Source organism: the organism of the source record quoted next, unplaced genomic scaffold (genome assembly GCF_019419815.1).
Source record: "Pyrus x bretschneideri cultivar Hongxiangsu unplaced genomic scaffold, Pyrus_bretschneideri_v1 Contig4, whole genome shotgun sequence".
Lineage (NCBI taxonomy): Eukaryota > Viridiplantae > Streptophyta > Magnoliopsida > Rosales > Rosaceae > Pyrus > Pyrus x bretschneideri.
In genome coordinates, this window is record NW_025999723.1 from 11,543,212 (window position 1) to 11,564,801 (window position 21,590).

Consider the following 21,590-nt stretch of genomic DNA (forward strand, 5'->3'; position numbering starts at 1 on the left):
TGGGTCTATTCCGTCTCTTCCCCTCCCCATGTCTCTTATCTCCTAACCATCTTTACCCCTTGGTTGGGGTTCCGTTTTGTCTTCAAAAAAAAAAATAAAAAAATAAAAATAAATTGATAAAAGCCTTCTCTCTCCCAAGAACAGCCTTGGCAGTGTATTGCATTGAACTCAAATTCATATCTTTGAGTGGCGATTATTGTTCAGAGTTAAGGCGATGTTTCTTGTGATTTGTGTGCATGAAAAAAGATTACGAGGAAGAAGTTTGGTGTTTATTGGAGGTGACTCATGACAATGCTTCTTTGCCAACGGTTGCAAGATCGTCAAAAGGTGATGCAGTCTTTTCCTCCTGGTACATCCATGACAATGTTTTAGAAAAATCGCTTTGGGGCGCACCTAGGCATCCTTAGAGACGGTTGGCAGCGTTCGCCTCTATTTTGTGGGAGTTGGCGAGGAACTTGCTTAGGCTTTGTCGGGCGCACCAGAGCGTTTCCAAGCTTCTTTTTTTTTTTTTTTTTTTTTCTTTCTTTTTGCTTTTTAGCTTTTTTTTCTTCTCGAAATTCACGTTTGTTTTCAAAATCTAGGAGAAGAGAACGCATAAAGCTATACCGCTCTTGGTTTCAACGAAGAAGAAAGAGAAACTCAATTCCTCTCTTCAATTCCCACGTGACAAAGTCTAACTCTAACTTTTTTTCTTTTTTTTTTCTTTTTTTAACTATTGCCCATTCAAATTTCATCACCTAGCATATGGCCCACTCAATCTTATTTCTCTTGAAATCCCTTATAATTGCGCCCACTCAGCCTTATTTCCCTCTAAATTCCATATAATTGCGAACACTCAACCTTATTTCTCTTGAAATTCCCTATCATTACTTACAATAAAATAAATAATTACAACATATTTAAGACCATATGACATAATTTTCAAGTTCAACTAGACTTAGCAATGAAGAAGATGATTTGTCCTTGATTTATATATAATTATATTTGTTTTACAATGTATTATATTTTAAAAATATAATCACATATATATACATATATATATACATACATATATATATATATATATATTAAAGTTTTAAGTGCTCAATTCTCAAGGCTTTCACGTAGGCAAGCTTATCCATGAAACGCCTCACCTATGCCTTTGTTTTTCAAAACATTGCTCCATGATGATTCTACAACGTGCAATATTTAATCCGCATGAGTATTATCTTTCTTTTTAGTTGAATGTGCACCCTCTACGGTTGAGGAATTATCTTGTATTCACAATGAGTTTGTAATTGTGAAGTTGTGGTGTTTTGTTTAGCATGTATGACCTCTTGATTGACGATGATACGTTTGCCCTATGTACGTTCTTGATAGTTCTTAATAGAGTTCCATTTGATCCCAAAGGAGTTTAGTTGGTTCCTGGATCCATAGCCAGAGAAAAATAAGAATAACCACGTTCAAATCCATTGTGTGATTTTAGATTGTTCGAATGAGATTCAAGAAATTTTTAAAAAATCATAGATCGTCACCGAAATTTTTGGGGAGGTTTACTGATCGTAAGTGGAGACTTGGATGAGAACTAGGTACAAGGTAATTAACAAAACACTTCCTCATGTACAAAGTGTACTACGTTTTGGCATTTGCACAAGAAACTCAGTTTACAAATATTCTGGCCTCAATTCAAAGATCAGATATTCTTCATGTTATAAGCTTACCATGAGAAACTAGAGAGGCCCCTTGGAAGTTTTCATGCGAGAGCGCTTTGCTTCTAACCTGGCTTCTAGTAGTTTTGCCATCAATGTATTTTCGTCGAGGCCTGGAGGCCATTCCCATAAAGATTGAGATTTCCCAAAATCTGGGGTTCTTAGTTTTGACATCCATTGCTGTACTGGACTAGCATTACCTGTATGCACAGGCTGGACACAAGTTTCCACCCTGCAATTACTTTCGGGATGACTGGATTTCATTCCACATGTGCTAAGTCGTTTACTTTGTATTTCTTGTAGACCTGTGATCAAATCGCGGTACTCAGATTCTTCAAGATTGTCAATCAGAGCTTGATTTTCTGCTCCCACTATTTCACCATGTTCCCTATTTGCAGATTGGCTTCTGTTTGCATTATAGGACATGCTTCTGGTCATAAGTTCTTCAAATTGCCCTTGTAAATCACACAAGCTATTGGCCTTAGTGTTCTCCTGTGATACTTTCTCCCTCACGGAATTAGATCTCGCTATTCCTTCATATTGGCCCTCTGCAACATTATTTTTTCGCTGTCTAGAGCCGCGCTTGATTTGCTTCCCACTAGCACTCTTGCTTACGTCTACAGAGTGTGAATCATTGTCGGTGGAATCTTCATCAGCTACATGTTGTGGTGCACTTGTAGCCTGATTCAATGGAAAGGACTCTAATGACTGCCGGCGTGAGCAATTTCCCTTCAGCTCCTTTGGGGATAACTTCCTATTTTTCTTTGTCTCAACAGATCGTTTAGCCTGAAGAAAGGTTTCTATATCAAAACCTAACTTGTCCACAATTGTATTCCTCTCCGCATGGTCGCTCTGAGCTTCAGGCATCTTCATTTGAATCCGTTCATCAAGCCATGCTTCTGAAAGATGGAGAATTAATCTGTCAGAGCTGATGTTACCACTGTGACCCTTCTCGGGCTTTTGCTTCAGGGATCGCACCTCTTGTTCATACTCTTTTATTCCATTGGCAAACTCATCGCACAAGTTTTCTAATAGGATACGCGCTTTTCTCTCCCTTTCGAGCTCTCTCAGAGCATTAGAGAAAGAAGATTTCATTTCAGGGAGCTCTCGAGCTAGCTTCCAATGCAGGCTCTCTGAATGCTTTCTCAACTTCCTCTCACCTTCTAGCTCATCCCTAAGCAATTGGACAGAAGCTTTGATTCGGTCTTGGTCCTTATTCTTCCAAACAAGTTTATTTTCTGTAACATGCTTCATCAAGTTGCCCATTTCTTGCCTATCTGATTCTTTCTCATGCAACAACTCTTTAATTCTTGCATGAGAATGATCTAGTTCCAATTTCAGTGCCTCAACCAATGATATATTAGATGCCTGTTGCTCTTCAAGAGTCCAGATACGATTGAGTACTTTGAGTAATTCTGTGGACGTTTTAAAGCTACGACTTGATTCGCCCATCCTTCCCTTATAAGGTGCCACCTACAAAAAATTGAAAACCAAAAGGTATCTGAATCCATCAGACCCAGATAATGGGTAACATTGATTCTACAATGTGTGTAACTGTTCCAAAACGAATAATTACGGAACTCTTTTTTCAGGCATTAAAATTATCTTCATTTCATGCCTCTTAGCTCTGAATTGTTTTGGTGAAAGTCAAGAACTCAAAACAGTAATCTAATTGTACGGATGACATTGTTTATATGAATTATACATCATACCTCAAAGTTCTTTCTTGGATTTCTTGTAGTTACATAATGTCATATCCTACATGGTCCTTTGAAAACATTTTTATCCAGCATGGAATCTACATGTCGATGAATTTTTTCCAGTGTTTTAAAAGGCTCACCTCAAGGCGTGCCTAGGCGGCCTCTGAGGCTGGGCGTCAATGTTCCCGCCCCTGTTTTGAGGGAGTGGGCGGAAAGCTTCGCCGTAGCGCATCTGGGTGGCGGAGGTGCGCGCCTCAGGGCATCTGAGGCGTTCATCTGGGCCTTTTTTTTCTTCAAAATCCAGGTTTTCTGAAATGTTTTCTGCCGGTCTAGTTTCAATGAAGAAGGAGAGACTTTCTCTCTCCAAATCTCATAAATTTCCATAATAATTGCTCCACTCAGCCTTTGTTTCATTTTAAATACCCTATAAATACTCCACTCAACCCTTTATTTTCGTCATTTGTTTCATTTTAAATACCCTATAAATACTCCATTCAACCCTTTAATTTCCTTTAAATTCGCATAATTATTGCTTTATATCATTTTAAATACCCTATAACTACTCCACTCAGCCTTTATTTCCTTTTAAATTACTTATTATTGCAACATTAAGTCTTTATTTTCTTGAAATTTTCCTATAATTGTGACCATTCATCCTTATTTTCCTTGAAGTTCTCTATAATTGCTTACAATAAAATAAATAATTATAACATTTTGAGACTATATGACATAGTTTCCAAGTACAACTAGACTTAGTAATAAAGAAGATGATATTATCTTTGATTTATTTATAGTTATATTTGTTTTTACAAAGTATTATATTGTTATAAATATACTTATATATAATATATATATATACATATATATTAAAATTTTAGGTTCCGTGAGGCGAAGCCTCACACCTCGCACTGGGCTATCCATTGGACGCCTCGGCCATGCCCCTGCCTTTTAATACATTGATTTTTTCTAACACGTATCTGTTGTCTACTTATCATTTGAATTTACCCTTAATCACTAGTAGACTATTCAATGAATCAACCATTCTGATTACCATGTTAGTAAAAGGAAGCACATTCAAAGAAATGGAAACTCAGCTCTTAGTCCTCATTCTAATTATTGTTGAACTTTGAAGCGACTTCCTATTTTACCAGGACATAATTACTCACCTCCAATGAGCTACAACTAGCAGGAGATAGGGGTTGGAGTGCACATCCATTGCTCTCAACTGATTGATGGTGCTGTATCAGTGGTGCTGATATAAGCCTCCGCAAGCTGCTTGCACTTGCTGGCTGGAACGAGAAGGTTCAAGGATCAGTAATTAATCAAAACACACAAATGAAAGCACTTTCACATGTTTTTGAAATTTCGGAGCAGCAACAATAAGATAACAACTATCAAGTCATACACAACGACGAGCAATTCTTCCAAACATTACAATTTTCCCCTAATGTTATTGCTGCATATAAGTTCCAACAAGACAGCTCTATGCCAAATACATTAACCTTGACAATTAAGAATCAACAACTCAAACTTTCGTTTCTGAAAAAAAAAAGGAAATTCTGAATCATATTTGCAGCAGAGAAGGAATTAAAAATTTTTGCACTTCCAAGTGTATAAACCCAATAAAGTAAAACTACAAACACAAATGTTGAAAGTTCTGAGGAAAGTAATGGACACAAACATAAGATAATGAGAATGCCTCTCACTTTTGTTGGTTTTTTTTACAAGACTACTCTAATCTACGGAGCCTCCGACCATGGATGGAAGGGGGCTGACACACTGCTCTAACCAACTGGCCTAACTCACATCCACGGAATTGTATATCTTAATGTGCCAAAGAAGCAAAAAACAGATACAATCTTTGGACTAAAGTGCAGCATAGCAAGAAATCCCAAATAAGCAAAAACTTGAAGAAGCATTCCATTTCTACAACAGGCTTCACAATACAAAAAATGACTAAGCATTCGACCAAAAATAAAATAAACACACTAATAAAAGAAAACCCACGATGCCAACACAAATTGCACACACACCTGGTCGTGAGTTGAGCCAGCAGGACTCTCAGCCTCCACCAGAAGCCTGGAAATCCCAACCCCATTTCTCCTCCGCTGCTTGCGGTGGAGCCCACCGCCTGCTTTGCTCATTTGCTCCATTTCCCAGACGGAGGAACAGAGCTTTCTGGCAGAGACTGACGCTGCGGAGTGAGGGTTGAGAAATTCTGAGGTGGGTTTTCTGTGACTCTGAAAACAGAAATCGACGAGCCTCCAAATGGGTGGTGGAGTACTGCAAAGCCCCCCTCTTTTCCTCACCAACACACCGCGTTTCAACTTTTTAACCACCACTCCTCCTTGCTTTTTCCTTTCACTTTCCGCACCTTTTTCCTCTCTCTCCATATCTCTCTCTCTCTATTCAAATTTCAATCTGTGCTTGCTAACCCATGATTTTGCTTTTGTTTCTGCTTTTTTTTTTTTTTATTTTGGGCGCTTCAAGATTACAAGGTTGCTTCTTTCACTCTCTTTTACTTCAAACCTACAGGGTCGAGGTTTGTCCTGCTCTGTTCTGCCTACATTTTTGTTCATCTATTTCTCTTTTTCTTTTTCTATTTTTCCGCAGTGAATTTTTATGTTTCCTGTTTCTTTGTCCCCCGATTTACCCCGAAGTTTATCCACCTCAGCCATAATATATCAAAGGAATTCTGACAGGGACCTCCAAAATTGGGATTTGGATCCTCGCCAGATCCCTTTTCTAGGAATCATAGAAATCAACGCACATGGATCGTTAATAAAAAATCATGCGGTCATAATTAAATATTTTTTATATTTTTAAAAGTAAAGTAATCTTGTTTTGCATGAAAAATATAAAAAATAAAAAAATTATGGCCACATTATCTTTGATCAATGGTCCGTGTGCGTTGACCCCTAGGATCCCCAGGAAGGGGATTCTGCGAGGATCCAATTCCCCAAAATTGGATTTGCACATGAGATCTTAAGAATTATTACATTTTAGTTATTTATTGTGCATCGTGCGTTCATAAATTATTTGATTTTTTATTTAAAATTATACATAAATAGTACATGACGATATATAATGAACAATTAGGATATAGAAATCCCTAAGATTCCTACAAAATAGATCGGATGAGAATCCTCTTCCTCCAAAATTGGGCCTATTAGGCTCTAGCAGTTTAATTGCGAGAAGTTCCTATTATTTAAGCTTCAAAACTTAAAATTCATTCTTGGAACCTTGAACTTAGGTCATTCCTATCTGAAAAGTTAAATATAGTTCCGTTCAGAATTATAGTCTTGCAAAAAAAATTGTTTTTAAATGAACAGTGTCAAACCATTCTCATATATCATTTCCAACCGACTGGACTAAACATAATTCCTCAATAATTTATTAGTTTTAAGTTTATACTTTGTTTAATATAATTAAACTATTGTTTGGTGCTTTTAAATTTAGTCTTTGAATTTAAATCAATTATTGCAACTGAGAAGCTAATCCCAAAAAAGGGCTAAGAGGGGCTATATTTGGCTAGCAAGATGTCGCTTTGGCAAAATAATAGTCTGGTGGATTCCATAGAATTATAGGTCAGCTATCAGTTAGTGGTGAGTTTTTTTTGGCAAATCAAACCAATTTTTTGCTTTTAGACTTTTAGCCCTCTCTATTAGAGATGACCTCAGTCCATTAATTACACATATCAACTACTGTTTTGGGTAGTAATTGTAGGTTTTATATTTGAATTTTATAAGAATTTTGACATTCTGAAAGTAAACTTAGTAACAGATAACAATTATAAAGAAATGAGCGTGATGCATACTTTACTAAAATTAAAATGACATTGTATTATTTTGTGTACTCACCCCATAAATTAGAAAACACCTCCAATAAACATCATAACCATTTGTGGTTTGGTAAAGGGACTCTTAAATTTTAAGAATTAGCAAACAATGATATTGTTAGTGCATTTTTGAAACATTTTACACGATAGCTGAAGATCTTGACCCTTGAAAGAGAGAAATGACAAGATATGCACGTGATGAATTTGCTCTTTTCCTGCCTTCATGCGTCCTACATCTATACATTACAATAAATAATAATAGCATTCTAAATATCTCACGCGGTTTACCAGACGCATCTTTCTCATCTATATATAGAAAGAGATACATACAACACGAGACAAATAATTTTTCTCGACGATTATAGCACAACTTTGATGGGAAAGGATTCTCTTCGAATCCTGATGGCCATTGTTGCCATTGCAGCTACTTCCTATTCCGATGACGCCAAAACAATTTCCTGACTGTTCAATTTTCTTTTGAACAGCTAAGATTGAAAGATCTTCCGAATCTGAATGGAAGGGATTCGGAGAGGATCCTATTTTAACATTGATATCCAACCAATCAACCCCAAAAGGATAATATATAGCTCAGGACTAGAATCGTAGGCGAAGGAAGGTCACCTTTTTTTTTTTAAGCCAATTTAATCAGTCTGTTCAATTAGTCACTGGAGAAGTATGTTCGTCCCCAACATTGCAATCCGGAGCTTTTTCACAAGGATAATATTAAGAATATCAAAATTTTAATTAAATATACAAACAAAGTAATACGTTATTAATAGAAAAATAAACTCGTTAATCGATAAATATAACTGGAGCCAAAATTTTAGCACTGATGATCACTTGCCCACCAGGACCACTGGACCTGTCAGTCAGAAGAAGGAAGGCCCAAAACTGTGGTCCCTGGCCTATCATGCAACAGTCTATAGACATAGGCTTATGCCTCTTTATTGCTCTAGTTGCCTTTCAACTTTTTGTGTGCAGGCAACAAGTGTCTGTCGTCTCCTAGATGTCGTTTGATTACGATTTTGGATTTCCTTTCTTACCTTTTCTTTTCTTCAACTTGAATGCTTTGCTTGTTGAAGGAATTGGATCCTCTCCGAGGTAATGTCTCGAGATCCTACTGACCAGACAACATAAATTGTTGAATTTTAATGCAACGACTGCAATTATATAACTTATAGAGGAACTTTCTATTTGTAACCGTTAGATCAAAATCCAACAATCTATGTTGTCTGATAAGTAAGATCCTGAGGCAATTGCTCGAAGAGGATCCAATTCCCTTGGGTATCGTTTGGTATGCAGACGGGACGGGACGGGACGGGACGGAACGGAACGGAGCGGGAGCAAAGATGCTCTCGGATGGAAACAAGGAGGAAGAAGAAGGAGATGGAGATGTTATAATTTTGTGTTCCACGGATGTGGAACGAGTCGTTCCAGGTGGTGAGGTGGAACAAAAATTCACTCAAAACTCGTCCCGTGGAACAGCTTGTTCCACCCGTTTTAGGCGCACCAAACGTGGGACGGAACGCCTTATCTCACTCTGTTCCGTCCCGTCACACGTACCAAATGGTACCTTGTTGAATGCAAATTCGAGGTTTAGTCAATTCAATTGTCAGATAACCAAACTTTATCCAAAATACCAGTGCAGATTTGCTTCTTAGGTTTTCTTTTACTTTTAACCCTAAGGAAGAGCTCGGTTTGGCTTGAATAAGTTTAATACTCAAATTTCATCTAAATTAACCAATTAGGATTTTAACTAAACCAAATGAAAGCGAACCAAATCAAATCATCTTTTTCTAATTTCTAAATTCATAACACTATAACTCAAATTGTTAGTCTTTTTGAATATCGAAAACCAAATTAAAATACTCATTGTAGCTGAAATCAATCAATTTGATGTGCACTCTTACTACTTATTACTAACTAAGCCAACTACAACATAGTCATTGTTGAAAGTTGAATCTAGCGACTTTCCAACATAAGTATAGCACATCTACCTTGCATCAAGAGTTTCCATACCAATTGAATTCCACCAACGAAGGGACCACAAAAGATCATAATTGGACCACTGGTGTGGTTTGGTGGTGTTCAAGACGGCGTGGTCCAAAGGGGTCATTGCTTTTGATGAACATATACAAAATCCCATTTCTGGTTTTGTTACCAACGTGGGCAATGAATAAACCTCAAAGGGTACAGTAACATGGAACTTTCATTTCTTGTTTCCGTAAAACTTGTACGGTGCCGTTGCATTTCTCACATTTTGTTGGGTGCGTCCAAGATTGGATTTACTGTATTTTGATTTTTGATGTACCAATTTGTGACTGGCCGGCCTTTGCATAGACTTTATTGGGAAACTTGGCCTGGTATAACATTTGGTCATGTACATAAACTGCTACAAAAAACATTTTACACGACAAAATAAGATTTGTTGCGCAAAGTAAGATTTCGTCGCTCAACACCTTGTGCGACAAAATTTTTGCCATGCATAGAGTTTGCGCGATGAAAATTAATCTTCATCGTGTGAAGGTACTTTGTGTGACGAAATATTTCGTCACACAAAGCTTTTGGTTTTTTATTTTTTATTTAATTAAATTAATTTAATATTTTGCGCGATGAAATATTTGGTAGTGCAAGATTTTGCATGATGAAAGAGTAACATCCCACATCAACGAACGAAGAGGGGGTGATGTGCCTTATATGTACATGCCCACCTCTTATAGCACGAGGCCTTTTGGGAACTCACTGGCTTCGGATTCAATCGGAACTCCGAAGTTAAGCGAGTTCAGGCAAGAACATTCCCAAGATGGGTAACCCACTAGGAAGTTCTCGTGTGAATTCCCAAAAATAAAACCATGAGGGTGTGGTTGGGGCCCAAAACGTACAATATTGTGCTACAGCAGAGCCGAGATTGGGATGTGACAGAAAGTTTTTTGCATTTTATTTTTTTATTTAATTAAATTGACTTTTTGTTTTATTAATTATTTTTATTATTTTATTTTATTATAGTAATTGTTTGCACAACGAAATATTTGGTAGTGCAAGATTTTTTTAATTTTTACCTTTTTAATTTAATTTAATTGTATGGCTTTATTTGTTTAATTACTTTAATTTAAATTGACATATTCAAAATAAAATTACATATGAAAAATAGTGACCAAATGATCCATAATATACATTATATTAAAAATGTACATACAAATTAACAAATTACAATAATAAAATCCTAATACAAGTCAATTGTGCTGGTGATGGCAGGGGATATGGTCCGATAGCATCATAATCCTCAACTCCTTAACTTTCATTGTCAAAGTCCCGACGATTCCCAACGAAAAAACAAACATGGTCAAATAACCCAAAAAAAAAATACAAGAATACCAAAAAATGGGCAAAACCCCAAATCCGACCCCAAACTTTGCCCCTCACCTTATACTAGACCCCAAACCCCAACCAAACCCAAAATGAACTCCAAAAACTCATATTTAATGAAAAATAAATTAAAATTTACAAAGAAAATACCTTTTGGCAAGATTGAGAGTGAGTGAGAGATATGGAGAGATGAGTAAGTGAGAGATAAGGAGAGAGTTTGAGAGAGGGAGAAGAGATAGTGAGAGAGTGAGTGTGACACACCCCGACCCGGAATGTTAACTAGGATTCCGAATCGAGCTGTGTTGGCCAACACTAGGAAGGTGATGAAGCCATAAAGTGTAGTGATGTGGAAAAATGTGAATAAATTTAAACCTAAAAGTGCCTAAATACAAGAGTGCGATGTGAGCGGGAATGAACCTAATTCACACGTGATAACAGAGCATAAGTATAGTACGGTAAAATAGGGTGAGAATTATACCATCGATGATAATCGCCTACACCAATATTTGCCAATAATCCTCGTCGGTACAAAAACTCTACTACTAACACCTAAGGTCCGCGCTACAACTCCTTAGCATGAATATCGAGGCATCACAAATGATCGTCGCCTACGGCTAAGTCCAATTTGATCGGAAAAAGCCTCAAATCGCCACGAACCTGTCGGAAACCCTAGAAATTGGTGGTTTTGATTCGACTCCAAACAAGCTCCAATGCCCCAACCAATGCATGGGCTTTGTTCCTGACATTTAAGAAAGTTTATTGGTGGTGGTGGTTGGCTGAGTTTGCTTCAGGAATGGCGTGTCACCGTTATAAGACCCGTCGCACCCACCGGTGCTATTCTCCACAAAATGAAACCAAATCTCATCAAGTTTGGGGTGGAATTCATAGTGAGAATGTTGTAGTGATGTTTACAAGTGATGGTTGGCTATGAAAAGCTAGGAAAACGTCGTGAAAAGCGTCGGAAAAGTCATGGAACACCGGGTCGGAGACCGGATCGCGACATGGAAACTGGTATGGAGTTCGATTGACTACCCCCTCAACTCTTTCCTTTCCTTTCCTTTTTCTCCTCTCCCATTGGTTCTCTCCTTTTCTCCCTTTCCTAATTGGTCTGATTCCCCCCTCCTTTCTCTCCTTTATCTTCCATCTCCACCGCCATCCTTTCCTTCCTTTAATCTGGGCCACACACGTGGCTTTCTAGATTTTGCTTCAAAAATTTGGAGCATTTCAGAAAATAATAAATTTACAATTTTTCCCTCGACTTCATTCATTAATAACTCCTTCGTTATAACACCAAATTATGTTCCGTTTACGCCCACGCGTTCGTAGCGATGAGTACTACGAGGATACACCAAGAAAATGGATCTTACGTGACTCAACAAGGCTGTCAACAAAAGTCAATGTGTTTGTCTTGAAGGGCATTTTCGAAATTTCACATTTTAAAATTATAAAAACCGTAGTTTTTGGGAACGGGTCGTTACAGAGTGAGAGTGAGAGATAGAGAGCGAGGATAGATTGAGTGTGAAAGATAGGGTTAGATTTGGGGAGAGGGAAAGAGAGGAGAGGTAAGAGAACTACATAGACATTGAGAAAATTGTGGAAGATTTATTTTGGTTTTAAAAACAGTATCACTTTGCGTGACGAAAGATTGGTCACGCACAGTCTTAAATTTTTTTTTTTTTTTAATTCCCACGTCCCAGTTCGGTGCCCACCCAAATTTATAGGGTTTTGCGCGACAAAATATTGGTCGCCCAAAACTTTGTGAGACGAAGGATTGGTCGTGCAAAGTTAAAAAAATAAATTTCGCACGTCCCATTTTCGATACCCGCCCAAATTTAATGATTTTGCACGACGAAATATTGGTTCGTAGCGCAAAATTTATTGAAATAAATTTTATTAGACAATTTAAAATATAAAAAGAAATAAAATAAACAGAATTTATGCGACGAAATATTAGTATTCATCACTCAAAGTTTTTAAAAGAAAATAATTTTATTTTACAATTAAAAATATAAATGAAATAAAATAAATAAGGTTTATGCTACAAAATATTGATTCGTCGTGCAAAGAAAATAATTTAGGTTTACAATATAAAATATAAAATATAAATAAATAGGGTTTAGTTACTGAGATAAAGACTGTTGGTTTCTAAGAGTTCAATACTTAGGAGTCCATCTTGTATATTTAGTTACAAGCACTTCTGTTAAAAACGCATTATTAGTAGCATGTTAAAATGCTTTATGAAAAGTACGTAAGTATTTTAATGAATAACTTGTGCATAAGTTGTAACCAACATGGTAATATTTGTAAGAATAAAAAATGACGTTAGATGCTATAAGCGGTACGTGCATGCCATTGTATGCACAAGTTGTTACCAACATGGTAATATTTTTTTAAATGTTACAACCCAAAAGCACTTCCAATTAACATTTTCGCTTACTAGAAATGTTGTAGTCGTGCTAAACAATTTAATGAATAAAGATTTCCCATGTGATCACATTGAAATTTACAGCAAGAATCGTCTAGCATGAACAACATGTGCATACAATGGCATGCACGTACCGGTTATAGCATCTAACGTCATTTTTTATTCTTACAAATATTACCATTATTTCCCAATCCTAGTAATGCAGCAAGCTGTATTTTCTACAGACGCGTCCCTTGGATGCTGATATAGCTGACATGAGTATCAAATTCAATCCAAACGAGCCCTTTGTTGATACACTGCATAACTTGGAGATTGATGCACTGATTGGATACTCATAAGACTCAAAGTAAATATGTTGAAGTAAGAGATGAAGATAAAGGTGAAAGAATTTTTCATGTGGTAGGAATCAGAGGCTATAAATTATATGTTTTATCAAGCCTTATGTGCTCTTGCTCATCATCTGTGCATGGATCAATCATGCACACAGCCAGACTGACACCGATATATACTTCATTCACCAATTGTCTCAAACCACTGAAAATCAAAACATAACTATGGATTGTTCCACCATTGCAGATCTGCTTGATTACATAGCTAGGAGACGAAGAAATTGACAGTATCATTCATCCCAATCGTCGTCGGCCTACAACTGCAAAAAAAAAAAAATATATATATATATATATATATATATATATATGTATATATAAAATAAATAAAAAATAAAAAATAAATAAAAATTCCAAGTACAGAATTATCATTAATTTCAAAGTGGCCACCCTATGTATATAACAACTTGACTACACATACATAGTGGTGAAGCCAGGAATGTTCGGAGGAAGGATGAAATTTAAAAGGCTAAAAGGTCCAAAAAAAATATACATTCAATCCTTTTAGATAGTGGACAATATTAATATTGTTCAAAATTTATCAAGTCAATTGTATTACACGCTACATGTAATTGCCTACAAATTCATTGACAAACTAAAATCCATTGCCAAACTGTAGAAAAGAAACTACTGGCCCTCTTTTGTAAGTAGCATTTCATTGTACATCTTTCATTAACTGATCAAATTGTAGGGTAATCTTATATTTATCCACCTACAAGAATCCATCAACTACCATCTTTTTCTTCCCGTACTCTGAAAAAAGAGCTTTCCCCGCCTCATCAGTGGAAGATCCCAACTCATCCAAAGCAGCCTATAACAATCAATCAGAAATGTTCGAATTCAAAAGTGATTACAATTTAGAAACAACCTATAAAGTGCAATGCTTAAACATGTTACCAGTTAAAACACACACACACACACAAAACTTGCTACTTATAGAGGTTGATCACAAGTCAATTACTGCGAAAGCTTTAGCAAATTCATCTACAAACTTGTCTTTTGGATCGTGAATATAATTCGTCTACAAACTTGATTATAGCATAGAGCTCGCTGAATCGCCTAGAGTAATGATCATACTGATCTTTGTACCTGTAATATGATAAGGGAAACGTATATCATCATTCATGGAGCACCAATGGACAATTGAGTAAGTAGTGATAAGAAGTTTTGCTACTAGATAAAACACTTTCAATTACGTTCGAAAAATATCATAAAAACCCTTCTATGATGTTTTCAAATGCCAGAACACTCATAGCTTGAGGAGTCGTGGAAAGTCTGTCAATACAATGATTGTGAAATCCCGATCCTGGATTTCGGTATGGTAATTTAGTTATTATGTATTTCTGGGATTTACATTATTTTTGTTAATTATAGAGCTTTAGTCAGCTAGTTACAAAGTGTGAATTTTAATAATTAGTTATTAAAAATTCGTAGACCTTTCAGGGTCACTCTTAGTATTTTTGGATAGAGCTCGTCCCACGAGCGAGTTGGCCAAAACCGTTTGAGAAACATAGTTTTAATGAAGGAATTACGAGCCCTAAAGTTAGGGGAAATCGGTAAATTGGTCCTTCTATATGTATAGGAGACCCAAGAAAGTTGGAGCGAGATCAGCCCATGATATAAACTGGGTTGTGCGATCCGACTTCCCCCTTCTAGACCGGTGCGCCAACCTGCCTACACTGTGGTTTTTCAGGCCCTTTTTCTGACGATTTTCGATTTCGAAACCTGTTATGACCACCACCATTTATCTCCTCACATCCTTCTGAACAAAACCCAACCAAGCATCGCCTTTATTGACAACGATTTCTACTCGGGCATCCCTGATGGTGAACTCGCCGCTTTGGCCATCACGACGTCACCCACCACCATTAGTCGATAGCACAGGACCCTAGAAAGAGATCACTAGGTCTTGATCGTTCGTTGGTGTGATGAAGGTCGAAGTTTTTTGGCAAACCAAGGCTTCTACGACAATTTTCACCACCTTCAGGCCATCTTTAGGTCTTGGCACATGTATAACTTTTACTCTACTCTCCATGATATATGAACCGGTAAAATTTGAGTCAGTTTGGTGATTGTCAACAAATTTGGCAGGCTTGGCTGTTGGATGTTACGTGTGGCAGCGCGTGGCCAGTGACCTGATCTTGTATTTTTAGGCAAAACTCAATGCCCTGAATATTTTTTATATTCGTATTATGTAATTTGGCTATTTGAGCCTAGTTTTGTAAATGTCTGCCACTTGACCTTGTGGTAGATCAAATCCAACCATTGGATCACCATGAAATTATAGTATGTTGTTATGCATATTATGTAAGGATCTTATGAATTTATGGATCGAAAACTCTATTTTCAGATTTTCCGGATTGAGTTACATAGGGTTATTGACCATACCGTTGACCAAAAGTTAACTTTTGGTCAACATATTCTAGATCACTCTTTAAGTAAGGAAGTTAGCATTAATAGAGAATTGATAGAGGACCAAACGTGCAAGTGCCCCCTTACTGGGATTTATATATTTAATGGGCTTCTAAATGAGATTAGTGGTGTTGTACAATTACTAGATGAGGAGATGAGCCAAGAATAATAAATTTGTTCGTTAGAACTTGTATAATTGGTGTGACTAGATAATTGGTTGCCATGTGAATCCATGGTAGGTGTTTTTGCAATACAAATCATGTGGGTCAATGTGTGATAATGAGCCTGCATCATGTAATAGTGTGGTACATGGATGGTCCTGCCTGGTTAATCCTTATTAAGGGACCATACACATTCTAAGGGTGACTCATCCTAGTTAATCCTGATTGTCATATGGCTTCGTTATATAGTATAGATTCTAGTGAATTATACTAGTTGAGTTCTATTGAGTCATTTTGGAACTCTATGTTTTTCTGTGAGAAAGTATTATAAAGAATGATATGCAGTATTTATTATATGTGTTTTCAAAATAGGGGGTTGGTATGTTTAGAAAATAAAATTGTTTTAGAAAACTTTTATTTTAGTCCACTCACATTGTAATGCATACTTTCTCTAGTTGATAAAAATCCTATGTTCAGATTGCACAGTTCCCATTCCTAAGAAATGATATAATAAACCAAGGTCTGTCATCCCATACTTAATCATATCATTCTTGAACTCTTTTATCAATTCCATACTACTTCCTGTATACACACTATCATCAACATAAATTCATACAATCAATGATTCTCCTTCTTCCTTGATTTTGATGTAAAGTATGGCTTCACTAGAACTTCTTTAAAAACCACACCCCAAGAAATAGGAATTGATTTCTTCATACCAGGCTTTGGGAGCCTATTTTAAGCCATGAAAGGGTCTTTGTTAACTTATAAACCTTTTCTTTAGAGTCAGGCACAATGAACCCCTCAGGCTTATCCCGATAGACTTCTTCAGTTAACACTCCATTCAAGAATGCTGATTTTACATCCAGTTGGTATAACTTCCAACTTTCCTAAGTTGCAAGTGCAAGTGTCCTTGTTGTATCCAACCTAGCAACAAAAGCAAAAGTTTCATTGTAATCCATTCTTGGTTTTTGTGAATAGTCTTTAGGAACCAACCTTGCCTTATGTTTTTGTATGGTGCCATCCAATTTCAATTTGGTTTTGAACACCCATTTCACCCGAATAGTGAATTTATCTGACGATCTATCAACCAACTCCTATGTTTCATTCTTTTTTATCATCTCAATTTTACTGTCCATAGCTTTCTTCCAAGCTTCATCAGTAGCTGCATATTCATATCTCTCAGGTTCAGTGATACTGAGATTACATCTTGCATAAACATCATTCAGTGACCTTAGTTTCACTGGTGTAGAACTCATAGAACTTGCTTCACCAATTTCTGTTACAGGATTAGGGAATTTAAGCCTTTGATAACCACTCCCTTCTAACAGTGATTCTCTTAAAGATTGATTATTTGTATCATTCTCAATTGCATAGACATTGTCATTAAAGTGCAAGTTCAGGGGAGATGAACTTGACCTCTCATTCTCATAATTCCAAATCCAAATAGCACTCTCATCAAATAGAATACTTCTAGAGAGTATAATCTTCTTTGTTTCAGGAATGAATACTCTGTACTATTTTTCAACTTTGCCTTATCTAACAAATACCATTCTAATTGAACATTCATCCAACTTGTATCTTAGTATTGTAACATACACAACCAAACACTTTGAGATGTTTCACACCTGGTCTTCTCCCACTAAAAGCTTCAAATGGAGTTTTGTCATTCACTGCCTTTGTAAGACATCTATTAAATATATAGACAGTTGTATTAACAGCTTCACTCTAAAGGTAGTAAGGTAATCTCTTCTTATGTAACATACTTTTTGCCATTTCAATAATTGTCTTATTCTTCCTCTCAGCAACACCATTTTGATGTGGTGAGTAACCAACTATCAATTGTTTCTCAATCACAGTATTTTCACAAAAGCTGTGAAGCTCATTTGAAATGCATTCTCCACCTCTATCACTTATTAGCTTTTTAATTTCATTAGCCAGATTTTATTTCTACCATTGACTTGAACCTTTTGAATACTCCAAAGACATGTGACTTGCAAGTTAAGAAATACACACAACACATTCTAGTGCAGTCATCAATGAAAGTAAAGAAATACCTATTTCCTCCAATTGTCGTAACTTGCATTGGTCCACACACATCTGAGTGAATTTGTTCTGGGGGTTGTGTGGATCTTTACAATTGATCTTTATCAAATGCTTCTTTATGTTGCTTCCCTGCAGCACAACCAGCACAAATTCCATCACTTCCTTTCAACTTAGGTAGCCCATGCACTATTTCCTTTTCATCTAGTAGCTAAGAGCTTTGGAAGTTTAGATGTCTCATCCTTCTATCCCAATCCCATATATTTTCTTCAACCACTGCCTTCGTAGCAACAATATTCATATCTTTCATAAGCAAAGGAAAGCATATGTTCCTTGTCATTTGCACTGTGACCACATGATGCTCAAGTTGCCTATCTTCAAATATTGCCACCATGTCATCACCAAACAAGAAATACCCATGTTGTATTATTTATCCAACACTCAGAAGGTTTTCACCAAAACCATGAACCAACATTACTCCTTAATGTACTTGGTTTCATTTTTTGTTTCAATAATAAAATTACCTTTTCATGTGGCTTGGACAATTTGTCTGTTACCCATCTTGATTCTAGGATTCAATGTTTTATCAACATTTATCAATAGAGATTCATATAAGGTCATATGATTGCTACATCCACTGTCAATAAACTGTACATGCTCATATTTCATCATTGTAGCAGAATTACAAGCAAATAACATAGAGGTTTCTTCTTCCATTTGCTAAGCAAAATCTACTTGTTGAATCATTTTGCTTCTACAATCCTTGGCAATATATCCAAATTTATCACACTTGTGACATTTTGGTTTTCCTTTTGAACCAACATTCACCAAAGTGCAGATTTCCACAATATTTGCATCCATCATTTGTATTCTACTTATTTCCCCCAAATTTAGGCACATAGTTTGGCTTTTCACCAAATTTCACATTTCCTTTCTTATCTTTGTTCTTCCAGGTTTTCTACTTTTGGAACCCCTAGCATATGAGCTGTTATTGAATTGTAGGCTAAGACTATTGGATACTCTCTCAGTGAACATCTCCATCATCAACATGTTTATTCAACCTTTGTTCAAACCCTTTGAGAGTTGCTAGAACCTTTATAGGATCAATTTTACTAATATCCTTTGTAACCTTGATCACATATATGCCAAGCTTATAAGCAACTTCTCTACATTTCTTTTGTTAGAGAGATCTTCATCATACATCTTCATCTTATTTATCAAATCAAACAATCTAGTAACATACACAGAAAGTGATTCATCATTTTTCATTTTAGCATATTCAAAATCTCTTCTAATTCCCTGTAATTTCAAAGCTCGAACGTGAGAATCTCCTTAGTACTCTTGCTTTAGTATATCCCAACATGCCTTAGTAGTTTCTTCATTTGGGAAAATTTCATTTGAAACTAAGTTCTGAATTAGTCCGAGAGCTTTAGCATCATGAGCAACCAGATCCTGAGCTAATGCCTTATAACATTCATCCACAAACATATACAAAGATTATAAGACTTGAATACAATCTTCATCTTGAAATAAAATAGTAGTTGATCTCAGTGAAGATCAGAGCTCGTAGCTCACCTCCAGATCTAGCCGTTACAACTGAACCTTTTGAGTTCTTCATTTAGAATCTCATACATCTTCTTCATAGATTACGCCCTTTGATTTAGATAGAACCAAGCTCTGAGGCCATGTGGAATTTAGTTTTAAAATGGTTATTTTGGTGAAAGTTGGATTCGAGTAGATAAGGAATGATGACAGCAATCAGAGAGAATGTTGCAAATAGTACATTGCTCTCTTAATGCTTGCGTACACATTGAATCCAATACTCAATCACACAAGAAGTGTGAAGGAATACAATGAGGAATCTAGCCGTTTGGCTAAACGTGAGAGAAACATGCTTCACTTAAACTCTTAACATAAAATTACAGGTGGCATAATACGAGTTATTAAGATGTTTTAATCTCAGTCATACATTGTGACCAAGTGTTCTAGCTATAACTAAGAACATAAACTTGAAATCCAAGCTATCTTCAATCATGTAGCAAGCTTAATCTCCAACAGATATTTGTTATATTGATTTGATCAATGGCAATTGCCATTACTTATATACACAGACTCTGTCTGTCTAATACTATACAATAATTGTAAGAGAAATTTAAACTACTTAACATATACAGTTGAAATCAATGGAGGTAAGGGATTCTTTGATAAGCAGGGAAAGTAATCACACTAAGATCTACCCACCAAAGTTCAACGCAGTTATACGATCCTTTCCCCCAAAGAGTGAAACCCTTGTAATATTATATCCTTTTAATGGATTTTGGAGTTACCAATGATCGTATTGAAATCTATAGAAAGAATGGTCTATAGTGAAAAATATTACATGAATATTTTCATGTAATCACATTAAAATTTATAGCAAGAATCGTCTAGTATTAACAACTTGTGCATACAATGGCATGTAGAAGTCTACTATGAACAATATGACTTGAAGGTTTAATTTCCATGAGAGTTTATGTTCCTATGAAATTTAAAGCAAGAATCATCTATTATGAACAACTTGTGCATGCAATGGGATACACAACCCGCTAAGCAACTAACTTCAATTTTGTTTTTCTTTATAAATACTACCATCAGTTACAAGTTCACAATCATATATATATACAGAAGCTTGTATTTTCTACAACATGCACGAAATGCGACATTTGGATCCAGAGATAGCTGACAAGTGATAGAGCTCTTAGTCTCGACCGGAAACCTCTCCTCTTTACTACGTTGTCTAAAATGATCAATTAGCTCAATCTTCAACCATGTTGTGGCTGACTCCCTGTCAAACCATGTTTAGAGTTATTTTAAGAACTTAATTATGTCTCATTTGGAAGTACTTTTAAAATGGTTAAAGCTTTTTTGGTGCATATTTTTAGTACCAATCCTTAGCAAAAAAGCAAGTGAATCTTAAAAAAAAAAACACTTGAAATCAAGTGCTTTTGGAATCCAAAAACATTTTCTCCAAAAGTGTTTTTAGTCATCTTAAAAGCACTTCCAAACGGTTCCTTATTAAGATTCAAATCACATCCTTAACAGTGTGTCAAGAATAGAAACCCTTCATGGTTACAATGCATACTTAGGGATTTTTTGAGCCAGATTGCTGTGTTTAAAAAATAAAAAAAAATAAAAAAAAAATAAAAAAAAGAAGAAGCTTTTATTATGCTTTAAGGATAATTATCTAGAAAATGAAATAGTTGAGCATTTGATAAATTGTTATTTATGAAAAGTAGTGTGAAAGTGTTTGGTAAAATTTAATGTAAAAGTGATATATATGTATATAATGACAAAAATAGACACAGTAGTGGGGTTGGTGGCAGAAATAGTGGCAGTGATGGCAGCCACAATGGTGGGGGTGCGGTGGTGGTACTAATAATAAGGTGTGGCAATAGGGTTATAGGTAGCAGTGGTGCCAGTGGTTGAGATGGCAATTGCAACACTTTTGGTGGTAGTAATGGCAATGAAGGTGGTGGTGATGGTGACCGTGGTGTAAGGCTGGTTGTTGCAGTCATAGGTGGTGGCGATGATA

The 21,590-nt window shown here is 36.1% G+C and overlaps 1 protein-coding gene across 1 annotated transcript; it reads right to left on the reverse strand.

Annotated features, from left to right (window-relative positions):
- Window positions 1–1,558: 1,558 nt before the first annotated feature.
- Window positions 1,559–6,034, reverse strand: LOC103940073 (uncharacterized protein At5g41620-like). The gene is made up of 3 exons (XM_009350144.3): window positions 5,422–6,034; window positions 4,555–4,677; window positions 1,559–3,161 (listed from the first exon to the last, which is right to left on the reverse strand). Exons 1-3 carry the CDS (start codon window positions 5,779–5,781, stop codon window positions 1,710–1,712), a joined length of 1,935 nt encoding a protein of 644 aa, XP_009348419.2. The 5' UTR covers window positions 5,782–6,034; the 3' UTR covers window positions 1,559–1,709.
- Between the last annotated feature and the right edge of the window lie 15,556 nt (window positions 6,035–21,590).

Coding starts and splice junctions, on each gene's coding strand:
- LOC103940073 (XM_009350144.3), bottom strand. CDS start 5,781: ATGGAGAGAGAGGAAAAAGGTGCGGAAAGTGAAAGGAAAAAGCAAGGA. Junction 4,678..5,421: donor CTGGCTCAACTCACGACCAG/GTGTGTGTGCAA, acceptor TTCTCGTTCCAG/CCAGCAAGTGCAAGCAGCTT. Junction 3,162..4,554: donor CTAGTTGTAGCTCATTGGAG/GTGAGTAATTAT, acceptor AATTTTTTGTAG/GTGGCACCTTATAAGGGAAG.